This window comes from Rutilus rutilus (assembly GCF_951802725.1).
Source record: "Rutilus rutilus genome assembly, chromosome: 17".
Lineage (NCBI taxonomy): Eukaryota > Metazoa > Chordata > Actinopteri > Cypriniformes > Leuciscidae > Rutilus > Rutilus rutilus.
In genome coordinates, this window is record NC_140230.1 from 22,282,442 (window position 1) to 22,298,909 (window position 16,468).

At 37.8% G+C, this 16,468-nt stretch overlaps 1 protein-coding gene across 1 annotated transcript in view; it reads left to right on the top strand.

The window, feature by feature from the left end:
• mindy3 (MINDY lysine 48 deubiquitinase 3) overlaps positions 1–16,468 on the top strand; it is a 46,183-nt gene that overhangs the window by 20,111 nt on the left and 9,604 nt on the right. Inside the window, exon 11 of the mRNA XM_084385130.1 lies at positions 13,698–13,770. Within this exon, the coding sequence (XP_084241256.1) occupies positions 13,698–13,770 (73 nt within the window). The remainder of the gene's footprint in view (positions 1–13,697; positions 13,771–16,468) is intronic.

Consider the following 16,468-nt stretch of genomic DNA (forward strand, 5'->3'; position numbering starts at 1 on the left):
TTAATTAGTGCTGGGCAACGATTAATCACATCCAAAATAAAAGTTTGTGTTTACATAATATGTGTGTGTACTGTGTATAATTATTTTGTATACACACACATGCATGTACAGTGGGGAGAACAAGTATTTGATACACTGCCGATTTTGCAGGTTTTCCCACTTACAAAGCATGTAGAAGTCTGTCATTTTTATCATAGGTAGTACTCTTCAACTGTGAGTGACGGAATCTAAAACAAAAATCCAGAAAATCACATTGTATGATTTTTAAGTAATTAATTTGCATTTTATTGCATGACAGGAGTATTTGATACATCAGAAAAGCAGAACTTGATATTTGGTACAGAAACCTTTGTTTGCAATTACAGAGATCATACATGTCCTGTAGTTCTTGACCAGGTTTGCACACACTGCAGCAGGGATTTTGGCCCACTCCTCCATACAGACCTTCTCCAGATCCTTCAGGTTTCGGGGCTGTCGCTGGGCAATACAGACTTTCAGCTCCCTCCAAAGATTTCTATTGGGTTCAGGTCTGGAGACTGGCTAGGCCACTCCAGGACCTTGAGATGCTTCTTACGGAGCCACTACTTAGTTGCCCTGGCTGTGTGTTTCGGGTCGTTGTCATGCTGGAAGACCCAGTCACGACCCATCTTCAATGCTCTTACTGAGGGAAGGAGGTTGTTGGCCAAGATCTCGCAATACATGGCCCCATCCATCCTCCCCTCAATACGGTGCAGTCGTCCTGTCCCCTTTGCAGAAAAGCATCCCCAAAGAATGATGTTTCCACCTCCATGCTTCACGGTTGGAATGGTGTTCTTGGGGTTGTACTCATCCTTCTTCCTCCAAACACGGTGAGTGGAGTTTAGAACAAAAAGCTCTATTTTTGTCTCATCAGACCACATGACCTTCTCCCATTGCTCCTCTGGATCATCCAGATGGTCATTGGCAAACTTCAGACGGGCCTGGACGTGCGCTGGCTTGAGCAGGGGGACCTTGCGTGCGCTGCAGGATTTTAATCCATGACGGCGTGGTGTGTTACTAATGGTTTTCTTTGAGACTGTGGTCCCAGCTCTCTTCAGGTCATTGACCAGGTCCTGCCGTGTAGTTCTGGGCTGATCCCTCACCTTCCTCATGATCGTTGATGCCCCACGAGGTGAGATCTTGCATGGTGCCCCAGACCGAGGGAGATTGACCGTCATCTTGAACTTCTTCCATTTTCTAATAATTGCGCCAACAGTTGTTTCCTTCTCACCAAGCTGCTTGCCTATTGTCCTCTAGCCCATCCCAGCCTTGTGCAGGTCTACAATTTTATCCCTGATGTCCTTACACAGCTCTCTGGTCTTGGCCATTGTGGAGAGGTTGGAGCAGAGCCCGTCTACGGAGAGCCTGCCCACTCCCTATTAAGCCCTATTGTACCGAATTTTGGTTGTAGTACCACCAGAGTTCCACTGGGGGCGCTCGCCATGAGTGCAAAATGAATGGGAGTCAATGGGGCTAGACGGCTAAATTTGTCTCTTTCACCCGATTGCCGTTGAGAAATCTCAGATGTGATTGTAGATTTTGCAAGTTCAACATGGGTTTTAGGTCGAAAGTTGAATGAACGAGTACTTATGTCGTTTTGATTTCTTACAGGTTGAGTTGTTGTTGCCCATAACACGCTAGCATTCTGCTAATGACGTCAGCATTCTGACGTCATTGACATTTTGAAAGACTTTTTTAAATCAAATAAGTGACTCTAAAAAATCTAACACCCAGCAATGTGTAATTTCTTTGCATCTCCTTTCGAATACAACATTCAAATTACTAGACAACAAATTATATCCTGAGAAAAGTGGATTTTGAGGGGTATACCGCCATTGACCTCCATTCATTCTGCACTCGTCCTGTGAGCGCCCTCATATGGAATCAGAGTGGAACTGCAACCAGTTCAGAAGCCGGAAGTGTAGTGAGAGTGAAACTTCTCGCCATATTAGACATTCTCTGGTTGGAGTCTGTTTGATTGAGTGTGTGGACAGGTGTCTTTTATACAGGTAACAAGTTCAAACAGGTGCAGTTAATACAGGTAATGAGTGGAGAACATGAGGGCTTCTTAAAGAAAAACTAACAGGTCTGTGAGAGCCGGAATTATTACTGGTTGGTAGGTGATCAAAAAAAATGCAAATTAATTATTTAAAAATCATACAAGGTGATTTTCTGGATTTTTGTTTTAGATTCCGTCTCTCACAGTTGAAGTGTACCTATGATAATATATATATATCACATACATACAGGCATACATGCATGCAAATATTTCTTAAATATATACATGCATGTGTGTATATACAAAATAATTGTACACAGTACACACATTATGTAAACACAAACTTTTATGTTGGATGCGAATAATCGTTGCCCAGCACTTTCAATATAATTATAATTTATGATTATTAAAACCTTATGCATATTCATAAGGTTTTTTTTCCACCCTTTACATGCCTTTAGTAAACCATTAGTTATAGATTTCTTCTCTTTTTTTCAATTTGCATTGCATAATTTATAAAAACATTGCAAATTTGTTACATTTAGGGTTGCAAAAATGTAAACTTTTTTTAAATGCACTTATTCACAACAAAATTCAACACAAAAATGTATTTGCATGTAAGTGTGACTGCAAAGCCCCCCCCCCCCCCCCCCCCATTTGTTGATGTGATAAACCTATTACTTTAATGAAAAATAGGTATTTAAATGCTTTTTTCTGTTTTACAAACGTTACAATTCTACTATGCTGGGTATTTGAGGGTTGACTAACATTTCATGCTAAAATATTGATAAAAGTAGTGCTGTAAAAGTGTAGTTGAAATGGGTAATTTTACCTTTTATTTGTAACTTGCTATCAGAAAACTATTAAAATCAATGTTGAGCATTTGAAACTGCTCACTTATAAGGTTCCATGACAGTTAGGATGTTGTCTTAGTAGGCAACTGCCTGAGTAGACCATAGAGAGTCAGCTCACTAGGTTTTGAAACAGAGCTTTTTGAGAGGGGGGAAAAAAACCTGCAATGCTGGTAAAGTCGTCTGGTGCACCCCAGTGCTCTGTCATCCTCTGCTAATTTACTGACTCCATGCCCCCAAACACAAACACTCGCCTTATTTTTGTGAGTCCCACAGGAGCTCACCTCACTGTGGCGGTCACGCTTCTGTAGAGCCCTGCTCTGCTACCGCAACAAGCTCTCGATCTTTTGTACCGCCACGCAGGACCACCGTGTTCTCACAGCATTAGCACGACAGTGAATGTGAGCCGAAACCAACACAGGCTCTGATTTCTACCAGCCTGAAAGACTTCGATCATCACATTCTTACATATCTTCCATGAAAGAATGGCACTGTGGGATATACGCTAACATATGTAAAAGGACAGAATAGGAAGGAAGGAAAATAATATATCTTAATAGAATCCGGTCTCATCAGACACTACGTGTGTTTCCAGTTTCATCAGACAGTTGTCCCTCTTAGGCATTGTGCTGCCTGACATATCATTAATCATTCCTTTAGTGGGATCTGATCTATTACACATGCTTCAGCTTTGTAGTACCGCACTTACGCACACATAGAAACGAACACACAGTTCTGTGGGAATTAGTAAACACAACCTCTTAAGGCTTGTTCAGGACAAGCATAAATATTACAATAACCAAATGAGCGTCCACACCAGCGGATGGTAATTTTCTGTACGTTATGAGGGTGCGCAATATTGATGTCATCTGCCGCTGTAAACACTGAAGCATTTTAAAGTCGTGTGGATTCTGATTGGCTGTTAATGTTTTTATCATTTGTCATTCTGGAAGTTATTCCAACAATGTCATTTCTCTGTCTTTATCATGTAATTGCGGTGTTGACTGTGCTATTCTCATAGGATTAAAATGATTATTTAAACTTTATAGTTATCATATGGTTATCGTCTTTGGTGTGAACAGGTCTTTACAATCATACATATGCCATCATCGGTCTTGCCTTGGTTTTAATCTCTATCAAGGCTCTACATGGCTGTATAGCAAAACATACACACACTATTTCGTACCCAAGGGGCTCATAATACATGCAGGGCCTCACATCCCTCTTAACCCACAACAATGACCTCTTTAGTGGCCTCTCACTAACACTGATGCCTGTATAGGGAATACTTCACCAACAAAAGACATGCACACAATGAGAGAACGACAAGGAGATGGGCAGATAGTGTTAAATGAAGAAATGTACAGACCATGGCTTAAAGAGGGAGACGCCAGAGGGAGTAAAAGAGTGGATGTGATAGTCTAGTCTCTGACCCAGCCAGCTCTGACATATCGGGTGTCTAAACCGCTGCTGTCTGATGCTGGTGACATTTCTATGTAGTGGAGAACTTCAGAGGAGCAGATCTACCTGTAGTTTGAGTTACAATGGTCTGGTAGCAGTAAGTGGAAATGTGACTAATGTAACAGTGTAATTGTTGGTGCTGCTTTGATGTTGGTTAAACACAGTGCTTGTTGTTCGTAGTTTGACTGCTGAGAAGACCTCCGTGAATGGATTTTCACCTTAAAACACATGAACCTTTGCATCTGACCCAGACTCTCTCCGAGATGCCAATCTTTCCTTCAAGGCTAATCTTATTTGGTTGAAAGTTTCAGTGACAACTTGGGGTCTTTTACAAAACATAGTCAGTTCAGAGTTAGGATTGTGTTGTCTGAAGGGGAATTCACACCGATTTAAATTGCAGCAGGTCACTAAGTTGCTCTACTGTTGGTTGCTAGTCAACTGTTGGTTGCTGTCACATGATCCTTTAGAAATCATTGTAATATGCAAATTTGTTTTGCAACAATGTAAAAGTCTTTACTTTCGCTTTTGATCAATTTAATGTGTTCTTGCTAAAAAGAAAAAACTTAGTGTTAAGAATTTTTTTGAAGGGGAGTATATAATGTCCTTTTTACTTGCATATGAAAGCAATTTTCTCTTAGCTATTTATTTATTAAAATTAGGGATGCACCAATACCGATACCATTATCAATATCGGGCCCAATACTGCGCTCTCGTACTCATAAAAATGCTCCGATACCATGCAGCATGTGTACAGTGTTTGTGTCCAGACAAAGAAACACAGACAACAGAGAGTATAATGGACATAAAAGAGAAGACTGTCTGTGAAGTAAATGTGTCTAATTAGTGGAATATTAAACGAAATGTAGCAACGCCTATATATCTGTGCTACGCAAGCTGATCTGCGAAAATGCGCCTAATAAACCTAAACCTAATAAACCTGCTGCTGTGTTTTAATGTTAATTATAATAATACAAAGAAATGACTCATTGCTCTTGACTGAATAGCATTTGTAACTTTATAAAGATCCATCTATATTTAATTTATGCAGTATTATACTATATGTTTTTGATTCTCTGATTTTAGAAGAGTCATTATACCAACAACTAGCAATTGTCTTGTCCCATTAGGACACTGTGAGGTGAGCGTCACTTTTTAAAAATCCCATTGGTAGTTACTTTATTGTGTTGCTGCTCATTTGGATAAAGTTGAACTATGCTCAACTCAGGGCACCTAAAATTGCACACCCTTTAATTCCTACTACAGTTAAATTGAGAAATGGATTTGAGGGCCAGATGGAATCAGCTTGCATCTGATCTGAATTTAACCTTGGGATTTTTATCTTGCTGGAGCTGGAATGTATCAGACTGGCCTGGGGTTTGTGTGGATGACAGGAGTGTAAAAAAAACCTCATGTTCGGTCTAATGAACAATCTCACATCACCTTTTAAGGTTAAACACAGACAGGTTTTTTTCCAAACTTTCTAAAAACAGTGAGTTGAGCACACTATTGACATTTTCTTTTATCACTCATCCACATATTACTTTTTATCACAGATTTTATACTTTTATTTAATCAAATTACTTTCTTAGAGTTGAGGATAAGGTCTTTTTTTACTTTATTTCTCTTCAGTTTGTATAAGCGAAGTACTTTATTCTTCACATTTGCAAAAGAAAACACTGCCCATAAATGCGTTTAAAGTGATTCTGTGTGTGCGTTCATGAGAGATTCATGTACAATCTCATGGATATTTCTGAAGCTCAGTCATCTGCATCTATTGGCTTTTCTCTCTCTTGTGTGAGAGAATTTCTGATCTCCATCTATGGCCTCTGACTGTTGCCGTCTCCAGAGTGTGTGTGCATGTATTTGGGTCTCAGGAAAATAATGAAAGCCAGACTCAGGATTCTTTATACGAGACTCTGCCTTACAGATATGTTGAATAATTATGCTCGCTGAGCCTTTTTTTTATAAACAGACGTATATAATATAACTGTATCAAAGCGCACAGAGCGAGATTAGGAATATTTACCGATGCCCTGACAGAAACGCTCAAGGGATTTGGCCGGAAAACACCTATGTGACTTGACAGTGCTCCTTTACTATGTGTAATTTAAGACCATGTTAACTTCGTTTTAGCATTCTTTTTTTGTTACTTTTGTAGTCAATACATGAGGCTTTATTTTCTTTGTGTCCCTGAAACCCAAAACCATCCAGAATAGCAGGTCCGTGTCGAGCATCCCACTTCTGTGTGGCTCCATATATCGTCTGGGTCAGATCACTCATCGTGCAGAACCATCCTTCCTCGAGCTGCAGTCTTTGCCCAACTTGCTGCTCTGTAATTCCCCTCTATTAGAGTGTGTGTGTGCAAGAGATGGAGGAACGCTGACTCAGCAGGGTTGATTACAGGCCTGGTTGCGTTGTTGTGAAGCCACAGTGTAAACATCAGCGGAACAGCATGTTGTTTTTGTCACCAGGGGTCAGACTTTATGACAAGACATGCACTCATTTGCTATTAGCATGGAGCCTCAGAGCGGGTTTGTTTGCGAGAACAGTGAGGTGAAGGGTTTATGTGCACAAATAAGTGTCATGACGGATATACTTGATGTCAGTGCACACTGCACAAACACACAACACACACACACACACAATAAGTACGGTATTTAAGCGTGTTGAGATTTCTGACCAACAAAACATTTTGCTTCATTGACAATCTCCACAATGACTGACTTATGTCTATGTCTTTATGCAGTTACTGAATAAGCATCAAGGTATCATTACTTTGAATGATATAAAAATACATTTAGAAATGATTTAAAAGAACAGTTTTACACAAGAAATTCTGTTTACTTCAGTTGGTATTCACTGAGCAGTTTTGACCAGTTAAAAAAATAGCACTTGAACTGCATAGTTTTTAAAATCACTATAATAATGTACAGTACAAAGTTACAAGTTTCCCTGTATATTTTACAGCATTCTCTAAAAGAATTGTTTTCACATCCAAGTAAAAAAAAAAAAGACATTATTCCAAAAATGGAATCTCCAGTCTGCGATTTGGACTTGAGTCACACTTAAGTTGCGACTTGACTTGAACTCGAAGGCAGAGACTCGTGAAAAACACAAGTAATTTTGGTAGGCATTCCCAATTATGTTCTCTCTTTACTACCCTACATGACAGCATTAAGTACCACATTTTACTATTATATACTATGCTAATATATATATATATATATATATACAGTGCTGATCAGAATTATTTGCCCCCTTGGTAAATATGATCAAAGATGGCTGTAAAAAATAAATCTGCCTTGTTAATCCTTTTGATATTTTATAAATAAATAAAAAAGCAAAAATCGAACCTTTCATTGAAGTAAAATAATTGAAAGTGGGGGGAAAATCATATTATGAAATAAATGTTTTTTTCAAAACACAATGGGAACAATTATTTGCCCCCTTTTTCCAAGATAACAGCTCTGAGTCTTCTCCTATAATGCTTGATGAGTTTGGAGAACAAGATGTCCAGGACCTCTGGCAGAAAATTTGTCCCACAGCATTAAAGATACAGCAGAGTATTTCATTTTACACATGGGGTAGCTTTTTTTTATCCCTGTGTGCACCAAACTCATCTTAAGTGTTTGCTGCCAAAAAGCTCTTTTTTTTTTTATCTGTCCATAGAACGTTTGAAAAGTAACTGACACTACTGGAACTTCAAACGGGACGTGTTCTATGGTCAGATGAAACAAAAACAAAAAAACACTTAATATGGGTTTGGTTCATACAGGGATAAAAAAGTACCTGAGAGAGACTTTCTGACTTTAAAAGGAACAGTCTACCCTGTTTTAACATCACTGAGGTTGTTTTAGTCAGATTCCAAGCATTACTCACTGTTATATGTTTAGAATCTGAACATAATTCATGATTATAGCTAATTTTGTTTTTAGAGAGAGAGGATGATTGAGCAAAACAAAAACACTGGTCACGAGTTAGTCTAAAACGAGAATTTTTAAAGCGAAATGATGGAGGAGCTTAAGTTTGTTGGCCAACCCTATTTGTTTCAACCGCGAGAGGCATCTTCTCTCACCTAAGCTTACACTACTCCTACATCCTATGTCCTACGTCAGGTCAGAGGTCACTCTTCCTCTGGAACTAGACTCGTGGATGGCCGTTACCGGAAGCCAGTGGTTTATACTTTATAAAGTTATTAATAGGGACATTTACAAAAACTTCCTTACAAAAATGTATCGCTTCACTTACTATTCACTCTCATTATAAAGATTGGAAGATTAAATATTTTTTTATATAACTCCGATTATGTTTGGCTGAAAGAAGAAAGTCCTATACACCTAGAATGGCTTGAGGGTGAGTAAATTATAGTATAATTTTTTATTTTGGGGTGATCTATCCCTTTAATAGTTTATTGCAGATGTCTCCGCATCAACTACCTATTGAAACTTCTCACTTTTATTAAGCACTCATTCATTTTTCTCAGTCTTTCACCACTGCTGAGCTACGTGCTACTGATATAAGTTAAAACTAACAAATCATTATTTGAGGAATGAGGGTTTATAACTCCGCAAGGGCTCTGAAAGTTTAATTTTATTCTGACTATCTGCCATTCGACTGTGGAAAGGTGTCTAGTTTGTCTGTGTGGAGGACTAGCTCAAATTGTAGTATTAAAGCAAACACTATCCAGCTGCAACTTCTCTTTGTCATCTACTTTTTCAGTCCTTTGTACCTTCTTTTTCTTTTTATCGTTTTATCTCTTCGGTTGCTCTGTCCCTCTGTCTTAGTGTGACTGCGAGCTGTATATTTTCTCTGTGAAATAAGAGGAGATATTTGTGAGTTTTGCACTGAAAGCATACTGTGAAAGTACACAGCCTGTGTTTATGTTCACTCTTCCATGACCGTGTTTGTATGTTCATTGCTAATGTTTGTTCTCTTTGATTGCAGTAAAACACTTCATATTTTACTAGACTGTTAGATTTTCTTAATAAAATGAGAGTGGGTCTTGCCTGTGCAAAACTTGATGCCTAAGTGTTGTGGGTGATTGCCAAGCAGGGTTTTTCCTGGCTCAGAACAAGGCGGAGGTGGTAAAATGGCTGATCATGTATTTTAATAGTAATTAATAATAATTAAATTTGTATTTTTCATATATATATATATATATATATAGCCTATTGTGTTTCCCACAGTATTTTTGTGGTGGGTGGAGCTCGGTACCTCTAGGGGGGTCCAGGGACAGAGGCTTTACTCCCTTCAAACTTAAATTGTCAATGTTTCATTACATCACTGTTTTTGTGATGACGCTCAGCTGATTTGTTACTCCACTTACTCTAATCAACTATAGTATTTAAGCTCATTCAACGAATCCTCCGCAGTCTGTCGCACAGACATTTACACCCACCTCCACCCCTTCACCTCCTAGCATCTTGCTATAGCAATAGAGCAGTGGATTCTGTATAGAAACTCTATGTACGAAACTGAACTTGAACAATTCCACATCAGAAATTCACATAACCCACTGGTTTTTCAGAGGCTCGGATGAAGGAACTAAAAAAATACTTTTGTGTTCATTTGTACATCCAAACTCGTTTGCAAGCCATGATGTCTCTCGAGGAAAAACCCATATTGCTCTCGCACGGTCGTAGCTCATTTTCTCATGGGCTGACCAAATTCTCTTTGCGGGCAAAGCAGAGGAAGGGGAGGTAACCTTTCCCCCTACGACGACATGAGGGGAAGATTCCAGATTCGCCCGTCTGAGCTTTCATTTTCTCAAAGGCAGAGCAGGTTTACACCTATCTCAATTTCTAACCACTGGGGGACCTTAGGCAGGCTAGGGAAACTCATATTAATGTTAAAAAACCTCATAAAGTGACATTTTCATGCCATGGGACCTTTAATAAAAAATGTCTAATTAATTGAATTTTTAAAATGTATTATTTATTTATTAAAATGTAAGCAATAATTAGTACAAATCTGTCATCAAAACTGTTAAACAAATGAATTAGTTCAATTTTAACAGTTTAATCAAAACTACAATGTAATCGAATGAAAATACAACACTTCGTTTATAAAAAAACTTTGAATTATTTGTATAGACGAAACTGCCTCTCATTCACTCAGAACATGCAGACTTGTATACACACAATTAAACAGCAGTATTTTTCGGTTTATTAATTACAGACACTACTTCATATTACCATTGGAATTTGTTCTCAACATTCAAAGAGTATTGATGAATTCCCATGCAGTGTTTTGATAACTTGACCTGGTTCTTACCATCAGTCAGCATGAGAACTAGTTAACCCCATAATCCCCTGCCTCCCCTTCTAATAATGGGAATCAGAAAGTGTGTGAGTAAAAGACAGAGTGAATGGGTTCAAAACAGGTCAGATTAAGTTTGCATCACTCAAGCTCTGTTCCACATTTTTACTGCCTAGATAGGCAACTACCTTATTAGTCACCATCCTAACTGAAATGGCACTGATTTTAACCCTCTGGGGACCAAGCTGTTTTTGGGGCCCTTGAGATGTTCTGACATGCTCTGACATTTGTGCTTTTTTCAGTTATTTATAAACATGTTAATGGCAAAGGTGTAAATTCACTCTATATAGCACAAACAGGCCTACCATAATATGCGAGCAACATGTATGTAGTTGTTTGTATTTTTAAGAGAATAATGTTTATGCGTGGTTATTTAAAAAAATAAAAATGAAAGTTGCTGAAATAAGACCACAAAACTCATACAAAATATGTGCCCACAAGACTTTTGACTAATGGATGTTTTCTCTTCGAGTTCTAGCTTCAAAATTATGTGAAAATAGTCTTGCTTTATCGTTCACAAAAAAAAATACATTGATTTAAATGGTGTAAAACAGGTTTTGCTTGGAAAGCCAATATGCGAGGGCGAGGAGTAGTTTACACCTTAGATTACCCAGTCCCACCCACTCTGCATAATGACTCTGCATAATTAGCCATTCATTCAGGTGTGACACTGACTGAGCCACAATGCAAGGACAAAATAGCCTATATATTTAGAAGAAGACTTATATTGACCATTTAAGATTTTGCTTACATCTATCTTGTAAATATGTTTTGCTATTTTATTAAAAAGGTTACAATTACAACAATAATTACAATTTCAGCAATATTTCTGCAAAAAAAGTACTCTTTCTTTGTAAAAAAAAAAAAAAAGATTATAGGCCTACATTTTATCATATGTATTCATTAGTTTGAATATAGCCAACATTGGAACATCTTAGTCTATGACTTTATTTTTGACAAAATAGTATTTTATATATATGAGCAGAAAAGCTTATTTGATGTGACAGTATATTCTACAGTAAAAACTGTACCCAAATCTAGTCAACAAAATATTGTCTTTCATACTTCGCCTGACTGTAACGTTGTTTTTATGAAATATTAGGGCATAGCCTATAAATGTTAATTTGCAGTTTAATACGTTGCTTATACAAATACATTTTATTTCAACATATTTCAGTCGATTTTTACTCATCTCAGTAGGCTCTAGCAAAGCAGTTTATTCACACACAGACGCGCGATTCATATTTACGTTAGGCTAAACAGTCTTTACAAATATGTACCCTTCATTCATCTCACAGAAACGCGATTCATATTTAGGCTAAACAGTCTTTACAAATATGTACCCTTCATTCATCTCACAGAAACGCGATTCATATTTAGGCTAAACAGTCTTTACAAATATGTACCCTTCATTCATCTCACAGAAACGCGATTCATATTATAGAAACGCGATTCATCTTTTTGTTTACATAGGCCTACACTAACGTTATTCCATAACGTTATTCCACATTAACACTTGAGAAAGGATAACTTAGCCTACCTCACTCCTCAGCGGGATCTGCTCCTCATATCAGCACGGAAAATTTTCTCCATAAGGTAGGCTATATTATGCCTCTTTGTTTACAGTTGATGTGGGCGTTTCACAGACTGAAATGGTTCTCAGAATTTGCGTTTGAATAGCACGCGCTCTCCGGGGCGTGGTCAAATTACTGTGAATCATCTCGTAATGAGCTCGACTGGAGTCGCTCTCTTTTTATACAGATTACAGAAGCTGATAATATTTGTTTTTTATATAAATTACTTCATTTAAAAGCTGCAATCTCAAGCTTTATGCCCGTGGGTCTGTTTCCCTGTTTGACTGAATTTTCGCGGAGTTATAGATCATTTTCGAACGCGTTTCAAATGGGAGTTTACTGACAGAGAGAAGGCAGAAATAGCATCATGTTAGTTTTTCTTTATTTGTCAAAAAGCAAAACACTTTATTTTTATTGTGAGTATACAGAAAAAAAATAGAAACTGAACAGGATCGATTGATGTATTACACGAAAATGAAAGATCAAAATTAACAGAGCATTTTGTGTTTATTTTTCATTGCTAAAAAAAAAAACGAGCAAAACGCGCAGGCGCGTTTTTGGTCCCCAGAGGGTTAAACTTTCTGGTCACTTGGTGGTTAAAGAAACAAAGATTAAATAGTACATTTTAAAGGAGGTGGATATATTTTATCGATACTTTGTAGTGCATGATATTGAATATTTCTTTCATCTTGTAGGCCTACATTGTAATGAATGTTCAAATGCTGCCCAAAAATGCTGTCTACAGTAGTTCCGAATCTTGATTCCTATATGAGGCTAAATGACACTGAACGTTATTGGAATGTACAGATGGAAAACTCTGTGAACTGTTTTAGCTGTACGTGATTCAGCTGTGCATGCTGACTCTGCATATTCCAGCTTGAGTCGTTTTTCACACACACACACACACACACACACACACACACACACACACACACACACACACACAGATGTGTTTTGTTGTCCCAAGAACAAACACACATGGATCTTGGTTTGTTTTCTATTAATCAGCGAAATCCGTAGTCTGTTTGTGAGTTGTGTGCATGTGGGAGAGAGATAGAAGATTGTTTTCATTAAAGATCTACAAGATTTTTTGGTGGAAGTACAATTTTGTCATTTATGAGTTTATCTCCTAATCATTTACACACTCCCAAAACATAATCACTCACTCAGTCACTTCGCAAATGCACACACAAACAAAATGTAAACATTTTCAGATTTTTACTGTCATATTTCAGCAAAGGCGCTTAATGCACATTGCATCATCGGTTCATGTCTCCCGGCTCCTCAAAGAGAATGGTCACACTCAGGCCAAATGAACTCAGCACTCCCTTATCCACTCATGAACAGGAAATCAACTTATGAACAGCTTATCTTTGTCTCTACACATTAAACTTGGAATAAGAGTATTTTAACATCGCAAAAATGCCTCCCATACCACAACACTCATTTCTATTTCATATTTCCTTCTCTCTCTAGGAGATGGCTTTGGTTGCCCCCGAGTCCCCATCGGAGCAGGCCAGACGAGTATTCCAGACCTTTGATCCGGAAGGTAAATTTGTTCAAAACTTAGCATTTCATTTGTCTGCGATTGTGTTTGTGAGCGCGAAAATGGCTGTGTGTCCACTAAAGCGTTTTTAGCGATCTGAAAACACCTAGCTGTGAGCGCTTGATGTGAGTGGGTCAATATCATTGGTCTTAAAATAATGGATGGGTCTTGTCCCACCCACATACAATGGTTCCTGAAAATGAGAATGTTACGTTTTTAATGTTCCCTTTGTGAACACACGGCCTAAGAGACTACAGAAACTCAAAATGTCAACTCAACCCCAGCAGCTGAGTCAACTTGTCATTCTCTGAGAGGAAGATGAGCTGTAGCTTCACAAAACAGAGCAAGTTTATTATCTCTGCAGCTTATCAGACAGTGCAAAGATCCAATACTTTCCGTGTTTGTTTATGTTTTACTGTTACTGAGGTTGGGGGAGGAGAGAATGGGAAATGGAAAAGAAAAGGCCAAATTTGATCTGATGCTAAGGCGTTATTTCAGCAGAGTCAAAGAGCAGTGACATAGAATTCTACAAGTGTAAGGGAGTGAGAGCATGTTTAGGGATCAGATATGCAAGTCGGTGGCTACATTTTTAGGTTTATAAGGTTAAGTCCTCCATTCTTTTGATGACTCTCCCACAGTATCTCTTTACACAAGGCCAGATATCAGTCATAATGACAAGAATGCACATTCGCAGACTCCCTCACATCCACCAACATATGGTTTCACTGCCACTATTTAAACATACTTCAGTTTACAAGCCAAACCTTAACATAGAAAGTCCAAACAAAACAAAACATTTCACACAATTGATCTTTGACAGATCCTGGCATATTAACTGAATTACAAATATGCATTTCATCATACAGTGATATTATAACTCCCAAACAAACAAACAAAAATGTTTTAACCTCTCAGGTTCTCACCAAGCAGAAACTTTTAAAAAGTTTGGGTTCAGTAAGATTTTTAAATGTTTCTGAAAGAAGTCTCCTGTGCTCACCAAGGCTACATTTACTTGATCAAAAATATTGTGAAAATGTATATTTTTAAATGTTTTCTATGTTAATATACTTTAAAGTGTAATTTTGTTTCCTGACATGGCAAAGCTGGATTTTCAGTAGTCATTACTCCAGTCTTCAGTGTCACATGATCATTCAGAAATGTTTGTAATATGCTGAATTGCTGCTTAAGTAACATTTCCTATCTTTATCACAACAGTTGTGCTGCTTAATATTTTTATGGAAGCCGTGACCTAGCTGAATGAAGTATTAATTAAAAATAAAATCTTACTCAGTTTTTTTTATCTTTATATTATCCCAAAATTTCTGTCGTTTTCCCCAGATTAACAAATATTAACATAACAAACCCACTGATTACTTCCTCTCTAGTAATGATTGCAGACTAAATGTCTGCAAATATGTCCTATATAATAAATGACCAGCAGTGATTTATTTGTTAGCAGTTCTGCTGAGGATTTGTGGGGAGGAAGGTCTCACATGATGATTTATCATTTAAGATAGTCATGGAGCTCAGATGACAAAGTCAGCAGTCTAGCTTTATGAACAAACCCCTGATGCTCCCTTAGTCATATGTAGTGCAGTATATCTTTGCCTGTATATCCTGTTAGTGTTTTATTTTTCTAAAGTCTGTTGTCTCTGATATTTATTGCTCTTGTATTAAATCTAAGACTCCTGATGATAATATTGAGAATAGCTAGAGAGGGCTTTTGATGGAATAAAGGAGAACCTGGAGCCGAGATCGCCCACTGCACAGTCTCATGTCAGGTAGAAGAGTTTTGTGTCTGTTTATATATCATTGAATGTGTCAAAGTGAGAATCCAAGTCGTCTTCCAAAGTTTTGATTTAAAGTATCTAATTTACAACACACATTCAAAGTGTCATCAAGAACGAGATTAGATGTTCTTGCTTGGCATCTTTTTGCCTTTTGGCGTCGTAAACAACATTCCTTTTCCTCGCGTTAATAAGAACAATACTAAGCGTGTGTGTGTGTGTGTGTAATGAGAATCAGCTCAGTGTATTTCAGCTCAGTTTCAGTTACTACACTTTGGATGTGTTTATACCAGCTCCAAATACAGAAATTAGATCTTTTACACGCATTCCATTTCTCTAAAGGAGAAAAAACACTTGCATAATTTCTCAAGCATCTGACAGTGTAGCAGTGTAGTGACATTCTGTAGCATAGTGTTATGCTTGCTAAAATGCTAAAACAACATGATATCAAAATGAACCTTGTTTACTTTCCTAATAAATGTCCCATGTCTTAAAGAATAATTTCCGAAACTTGTGCATCACAATGAATCCACTGTGCATTATTTCCCACTGAATATTCTATTTCTCTCAGAAATCCATCACATTGTAAGTAAAGTTTTTTTGAATACCTTTATGGCAATAATATAGACATTATTTTAGCCAAAGTGCTATTTAACGCACTGTTCAAAACGCATGACTGTATCTAATTTCATGTCGTGGGACAGATATTTATTGTTCTTAATCTAGTCACTGCAGGAAAGTTGAAGGAGAGAGTCCATTTTATAGTGAACGGAAAAGAGTTTAGCATACCAGCTGCTCTGCAAACATCCTGTCTGACACTTGGAGACCAGAGAGGAGGAAAAACAACATACAGCACACATCCATCTATTTATCAGCCATTGTCTGGGCATGTTTGTGCACATATGTGTGCGTGG